Source organism: Vanellus vanellus (assembly GCF_965231255.1).
Source record: "Vanellus vanellus genome assembly, chromosome: 6".
Lineage (NCBI taxonomy): Eukaryota > Metazoa > Chordata > Aves > Charadriiformes > Charadriidae > Vanellus > Vanellus vanellus.
The window spans coordinates 10,641,268-10,649,042 of NC_138911.1; the positions used below are offsets into that span (position 1 = coordinate 10,641,268).

General features: G+C 49.5%; 1 protein-coding gene across 1 annotated transcript; it reads right to left on the reverse strand.

Moving 5' to 3' along the window:
- Positions 1-5,385: 5,385 nt before the first annotated feature.
- Positions 5,386-6,729, reverse strand: RASSF10 (Ras association domain family member 10; the record flags this gene model as incomplete). The annotated part of the gene is made up of 1 exon (XM_082485410.1): positions 5,386-6,729. The coding sequence occupies one exon, from the start codon at positions 6,727-6,729 to the stop codon at positions 5,386-5,388; it is 1,344 nt and encodes a 447-aa protein (XP_082341536.1).
- Between the last annotated feature and the right edge of the window lie 1,046 nt (positions 6,730-7,775).

The window sequence follows — 7,775 nt, forward strand, 5'->3', positions numbered from 1 at the left end:
CCTGAGATTGCCACGTCCTACACAAATAAGGAGTTTTTGCCAAGACATAGAAAGAAACTTGTGTTCTTCAGGTTTCTTACTAAGGGGGATCCTAAAACTGAATCCATGGAGTCCCGCCAATTTGAACAAGACTATTAATGAAATTCAGAGCAGATGCTGAGGAGTAGGGGAGGTTGGCAGGAAGTAGGAAAAAGGTTATTGGGAAGGAACCTTTTTTCATGGAACATCAGTGGGTTTCTGGAATACTTTCAAAACTGAGGGAAGGGGATTTTAATAAAACTTCCCAAATAAAGCTTAAAGTGTCAACAAACTAATATGCAGGTAGAGTGTAAAGCCTGCAGAAGTTATATTTTAAGGGTGTATTCTAATGCCCTGGTAGAGTTAGTACTGTACACTCTAAGAAATCAACGGCCAACTTAGTAGTGTTATTCAGCCTGTGAAAGGGTGTGACAATCCGCCATGCATGGAAGGTTCTGCTCTGATGCATTTACACAAGTAATGTATTAAATTATGCAAGCGGTATTTTTTTTAATAGTATTTGATAATTCTACTTGAAGATATTTGGCTAATTTGGATATAGAGCCCAACTTTGCTTTGAGTTTATTAAGTTTTCCATTTCTGTTATGCTTCCAAGTTCATTTAGCATTGTGAGTTAGTATAAAAGAAGTAACATCCATGTAGACTCCCTGCACTCTGTGATGCTCATTTCTTTAAACTTTGTATGCCAGCTCAGGAGCAATAATATCAAGTGACTTCAAAGGACAACTGCTTCCAACAATCCGCAATGGCTTGTATTTCAACTCGGTAACCAGCATAGCTCACCAGACCTGTTGTTTTATTTCAAGGCCCGTGCCTTTTCATGTATTGAGCTACAGTCCCAGCTCAGAGCAAATGAAAGGGGAAGGGGGAAAGCCCAAAGTAGTGTAGAATTTGGGAGGAGGGGAGGTCTGTGTGCGTGTCTCTCTAGACATAGGCACACAGACTAATTTTAAAGTAAACCTGGAAAATATGTTTCGCGCAAGCAGTCAATAAAGCTTGATGACATGTTTTCCTTCTCTACACTCACTTACTTGCTTGCCTCCTTCGACTATATCTTGTCTGAAACCACGACTGTACTTTCTCTGGAAAAGGATCTGTCACTGTAAATCAACCAGACTGATTTGGCTGGCTACATGCTGCTTTAGAGTAAATGGCAATAATTAATAGGTCATTCATTTTGCATGTCAGTGGTGTTCATTACAGTAAATGTATTTGCCTTCCCTCTTCCATCTCCGTTTAAAGCATCAAATTATATCCCTACAAAGTACTTATTCAAAGTGGCAGATCTCTTACATGTGTTAAGGACTAGAAATATATCGAATTTGACACAGAGTCTTCATTCTGATAATATTGCTTGATAGTGGGTTTCTGAAACAAGGTTAAGGCAGAAAGCTGGACTACCTGACTCATTTTGGGTTTAATATAGGTCAGTGTAATTGATGTCAATGAAGCTTCAGCTCCAGCGCTAGTCTTCCACCAGAAACCTCTTTAGACTGTGAATGGGGGGGATGTTTACAGTCTGAACTAAGCTTTTGCCAACATGCAAGTCAGCATTGCCTTCGTTTTCTCATTTTTACCACTGTACCTTGTAATTGGCATAAGCATTTGTGTAACTGTACATTGAGCCGCATCAGCGACTTGTCTAAATTAAAGCGCATCAATTTTTTTTCTGATCTGGTTCGCTGTCTGGTTCCACAAACTCTCATATAGGCACAGAATAAAGTGCTATGTAGGGTCAGAAAAAATGTGGCCAAGGGCAGCAAACAGACAGGACTTGTGTAGTAGTGCTTGATAATGCTGGTTTAAAGGATGCCTGAAACTAAGGCCTGATTTCACTCTGATTATGTCTCCTGGACAAAACTCCCTTTGATTTCTGTAGGTATTGTGTCTGAGAAAGGCTTGGCGGCCTTGGTCCTTGACAGTTCCTTCGAGAAGCAGATTGGGTGTTGAATAAAGAGGGCAATGTGGTACTATACATGGATTTATCTTAAATAGTTCATAATGCTGTTAGTGTTTTATTTAATTCGTGGCTATCTATATCTGCTCATCTGGTCTTAGGATGAGACAAAGGTTAGACTGGACTTGACTATGGAAGATAGAAGAGAAAGGTATTTAAAAACAAAAAATAAGAAAGCAGGTGTTAAAGCTTTCACCTCTCTGTTGGCAGTGCTGGAAGGTAGACTTCTGTCATGATGTTGGTTGGGTTTTTCTGACGGTCTCTTCCATTCTCTCAGAACTGGAGATAAAAATCCTGCCCTTCTACCTGTGATTCTGAATCAGCTTTCCTAACCTTTGGCTATGTGCCCAGCAAAAAAACCCAGAGCCAAATTCCCTCTCAAAGGGAATTGTGGCTTGTCTCTATTATCTTAGTGAGGATATCCAAGTCCAGAAGATGGGAAGGGAGAAGTACCTGGTCCAACGCAAACAGTGATTTCCTCTTGTATACTAATGTTTTAATAATGGTTTGAGAGAGATAGGGATTTGTGAAGATGTTTGGATTCAGTCTGTGTGCAGGAACAAAACCTGAACCCCTTGCAATTGCATTTGTAACTGTTCAAATATCAAATAAATATACCAAATTTTACCTGCACAATATAGGAACATGTTCAAATATGTTCTTGTAGAAAGTCACTGCAGCTCCCACCAAAACCTTGAGACTACAGTGCCACCAGCAGCAGTGCCAGCAGCTCAGCAGGGTCATGATCTACTGCATCATATCTAGAGTACCAAGAGGCCATGAGTAAGCATTGCATGGTGCCCTACAAGTGTGTCCCTCAGTGACCTAAAGCAAAAGTGGTTTTGTCCTGGTCTCAAGGATTTTCCTAGCTGAGGATGAGTAGACAGACTTTGCTTTGCAACTTTGAATTTCCTGGCTTCCTTCGCATCATGCTTCACAAAATACCCAACGCCTATATCAATAGTATAATGACGTACGGCCTGTTGCAGCTTATTTCTATAATGTGCTTGCTTTTTATTTGCTTGGTGTGGCTAATGGGAGAACTTACGTAAAGCAATTTCAGGTTTATTGCTTACATCAGTCACTGGAGAAGCTATCAACAGATACTTGCATCACCCACCCATTACATCTTTACTGCCTAATATAATGCAGGGCAAGAACTCGACTCCCCCACCTCTCAACTTATTCTTCAGCTCTACTTCCATATAAATACCTTTAATTGCAGAGTGGGGTGAAATTCCTCACTCTGGACACGGGCCAACATTTCTAAATGCCACTATACTATCCCTACAGTGACTAGGTCTGAGGAACGCACGTGCTGTTACTAGTACCTGAGGGAGCCACTCGTGCCCTCAGAAAGTGAGGGGACAACGCTGTCATGAGACAGACCGGAGAGGTCTGACTTGGTGTATCTTTCTACTTGCTTTGCAAGAGGGTAAATGACACCAGAAGATAATACAACAAAATCCCAGACCTGATATATATGTATATAATCACACTCAATTGGGAACACTTATTTAGTCTTATTAAGAGTTTTATTAGCTCTAAAAATAGGTTCTTAAATATTTTCCAAGGTTGACTAAAATATGAAAAACAATTATATAATCAGTGTTTAAAATAAACCAGTTTGTTATAACTGAGACCCATTCAGTGGAAAAACATTTATCAAGAATGATAGTGTGTAGGGAATTGTACAGCCTTAACAAATCCACAGACAGTATTTATCTGATTGCTTTCAAACTGACCGGTCGCAGAGTCTAGTCGTCTGTTGTCCAACAGAATTCCTACCAGCAAGAACACTGCGAAAGGGTGGAACCTGGTCTTTGGGTGAGAAAGCTGTGAGGTTTTTATCAACAATAAAGAACTTGTCTGTTGGTGTACCCCTCTTTTATACTTTCTTATTGTTAAATGAAAACTTTCATAAATAGCCTTACATAAATAATAATCTTGGAAGTTTTAAAAAGTTCACGTCAGTCGGACCTGACTAAATATTCTCTGGTCCTCTGGTCTCTCACTGCCTAAACTGTTTCTGCAATTATTCTGGAATACAAGAATCCTTAATGTCTCTTATTGTAAGAGCAGATTGTATCTTTTTGGTAAGAATTAAACTGCAAAGGAAGATTTGGCAGTTAAGTGAAATGCATGTTACAGCTGATGCTGTGGGTTTTTTTATTGGAACAACTGAAAAGATTAAACTGTAGTGCAGGTAGGGCTTGAGTCATGCTTTTATCGTTGTGTCTCTTGGCCTGATACAAACTATATTATTAAAAACAGTAGCTCAAGCTGATTCTGTACTTTGTTTATCTACAGCCGAGCTCAGCCAAATATCAGCTAGCCTAGTGAAAAAAATGTAGTTGAAGGCTGTGTACATACAGGCACTGCTAATTACTTTCAATGACTGTCAAATGAACATTGATACTGATATATTTCTTAGTATGCCTTTAAACAAAGCACTCTTATCTATGCATAAAAAGAAGCACTACGAAGAGCAGAGTTAATACAACAAATACAATCTGTATTTTGATTTAGTTTGTTGGTTTTTCACCCTTTTTTGTTGCCAAAAGGAACTGCAGTACCTTCCAAAAGCTTGTGCCCTGGGCGATCCCTGTCAGTTTCAGTAGTATTGACACCTCTTTTCCTCCGTAGTTATTAAATGACCAGCACCTTTAGTCTCAGTAACTTTTTGTATGGAAAGGAGCCGGGTGTGTTTGTAAATGACAGCCAGTATAACCCACCATCTGACTTTGCAACGCTGAGAAACTGTTAAGGAGTTAACTGATTTACCCTACGGAGCCTGCGTCCTGGCGTTTTACTTGCAAAGAGATTATCCGAAGTAGCCTATGCTACAGTGGGGATATTGTGGGGAACGTAGGATTAAAAGGCTCAGCAAGAAAACCTTCAGAGGGAAGCAGGCGGCAGGATTTAAGGAGCGAGCTCAGCAAGAAAACCTTCAGAGGGAAGCAGGCGGCAGGATTTAAGGAGCGAGCAGTCCCAGACGTGAATGAAACAAAGCCACGCTGTGGGTTTCTCTTCCTTAGATAAAAGTACCGGCGAGGCAGCCTAAACGCTGCCCGTGGATGACTAGTTAGAACAAGTTTAAACTCAAGAGCTAAAATGAAAACGTTTCCTCCGTGTGACTGCCTCCTGCACCCGCAGCTCTTCCGCCTGCCGGCAGTCCTACACCACCCTCTGCCCCGGCATCCTCGCTCCGCCCGCCCCGTTCCCGCCGAGCCCCGCACCGGCGGCGAGTTTGAGCCGCGCTGCCCGCCGGGGGGGCACCGGGCAGAGACCGCGCCGCTCGTACCGTGCCCGGTGTCGCTGCCCGCCCAGGCCGGAGCCCGCTCTCTACCCCCGGCGCTGCGGGGCCCGGTTGCGCGGGCGGGCGGGCGCTAGACGAGGGACTCGCAGACGGGCACCGAGTCCGAGTCCTGGCTGTGCATGGAGCTCAGCCCCGTGTCCGAGTCCTCGTCGTTGTCGGCGCGGTCCTTGCGCAGCGCCCGCGCCTGCTCCAGCCAGCCGGCCGCGCTGCTCCCCGCCGCCGGCCGCCCCCCGCCCGCCGCCCCGCGCGGCTCCGCCGGCGCCTCCGCCACGTCCAGGGTGCCCAGCGTCTCCAGCAAGCGCTGTAGCTCCCGCTCCTTGTCCTCCCACGCCCGCTGCGTGTAGTCCAGGTCGGTTTTGATGGCCTCCAGGTCCGTGCTCAGCTTGAGGCCGATGTAGAGGCTGGTGCTCAGCTGGGTCTTCACCCGCTCGTGCTCCAGGTGCAGCTCGCCCTCCCCGCCGCCGCTCAGCTCCGTGGTGTCGCAGTCCGTCTCGGTCAGGCCGGGCCCCGCCGCCAGCTCCAGCTCCTCCCGCCGCCGCTTCATCCAGCGTTCGTTGAGCTCCTCCTGGATCTCGGCGGCCAGGTGCTCCAGCAGCTCCTCCTGCTGCGCCCGCTGCTCCTGCAGCTGCAGCACCTCCTCACACTTCCTGGCGTAGTCCTCCTCGGGGCGGCCGGCGGCGGGCTGGGCCGCCCCGCCCGGCTCCGGCTCCCCGCCGCCGGTCCCCACCAGGTAGGTGTCCTGTACGTAGTTGACGCCGTGCCGCTTCATGCGGTCCAGGTGGATCTTGGCCTCGTACCTGTCGATCTCCCGATCCAGCTCGCGGAGCCGCTGGATCTGCTGCCGGATGGTGTGGTCCTGCGAGAGCACCAGGTGCACCAGCGTCTCCATCCTCTCCGCCGACGAGGCCTCCCGGGCCAGCGGCTGCTGCCGCTTCTTGTTGATCTTGGCCAGCTTGCGGAAGGCTTTCCGCACCACCCTCCGCTGCCGCTCCTGCGTGAGCGCCAGGCTAGCGCGGGCCGCCCCCAGGCCGTGGCCGGGGCGCTCCTTGCTGAGCACCACCCGCGCCTCGGCGCTGCGCGGCCCCGCGTTGGGCAGCGAGGCCTCGCTGCGCACCAGCACGAAGCGCACGTTCTCCTGCTCGTCCCCCCACGCCACCCAGAGCCGCAGGATCTTGGTCTTGTTGGGCAGGATCCGCTCGAAGCCGCGCCACTTCTCCACGATGCAGTAGGAGTGCGGGGGCCCCGACAGCATCCCGCCGCCGGGCTCGGGCAGCGCCGGCCGCTGCCGCCGGTGGTGGCTGTCTTCCAGCAGGACCCGCACCACGTCCGAGCAGGTGGTCCGCCGGGAGAGTCCGGAGATCAGCTTCTCCTCCTGGCAGATCCACACCGAGATCTTCCGCTCCTCGGGCTCCATCGGGGGCGGCTGCGGGCGGGCGGCCGGGGCCGCCGGCTCAGGGCTGGCCGGGCAGCCGCTCCATGGAGAGCGCTCAGGGCAGGCTCGGCGTCGCCCGCCCGCACGGCTTCAGCATGGCCGGGATGCCTCCCCGCCCGCGGCACCCCGCCCGTGCGCTGCGCTCCGCCGGCCGCTCCACCCCTTCCTGCCCGGTGCTGTCCGCCGGGAGGGGCGCGGAGCCCGGCGCGGCTCCCGCCCGCCGCCGCCCGCGCTCTGCAGCCTCCCGCTGCCGCCGCCGCCGGGTTTTCCTCTGCCACCACGTGGGTGCCCCCCGCGGCTCACGCCCCGGCGGCGGCCGCCGGCCCGCGGGCAGCGCCGCCCCGGCACTCCGCGCCGAAATCTGCCGGCGCGGAAACTTCAAGGTGGGTCGCCGTCGTCTCTGCGTCTTCCTCTCTGCCCTGCCTCTGCCGCGAACGAGCGGCGTCGAGGGATCTTCCAAACTGCCGAGGGACAAGAGCGAATCCTAGAGCTTCAAAGTGAAAGCCAGAACTAGTGAGGAATTTCCAGTTTTAGTAAATCATCCGCCTGTAATTAGGGGATTCATGTTTGTAAAGCAATTCGCGGATGAAATATGCAAAGGACGGGAATGTCTAAGTGTTATTAAAATACTAGCTGAGCCAGATTTTAATGGGAACTTGCTGTGTACTTTGATGGGAACAGGATCTTTCTCCGAGTGCGGATTCAAATAAGGAGATGTAAAAAATGGTTGTGGCGCTGTTTTTCATGGTGCGATTGCATTGTGGGGTTCATGGACCTATGCTTTTCTACATCGTTAAAAGGTGTTATAATGGGTAAAGGGAGTAAATGCTCTAAAACCTGAAGGCTTATCTGTACCTTCTTGGGGATTTTTAGAGCCAATAAAATTGGCGTGCTGTGTGGAGAGGATTTTTGCGTGATTAAGTTTCGTGTCCCAGGCAATGGAACAGAATGGAGTTATGGTATTGTAGCCTAACTACTGTAATTCTGCTGTTTGAAGTAGTGAAGTTAGGGCACACAAAATAGCGAGT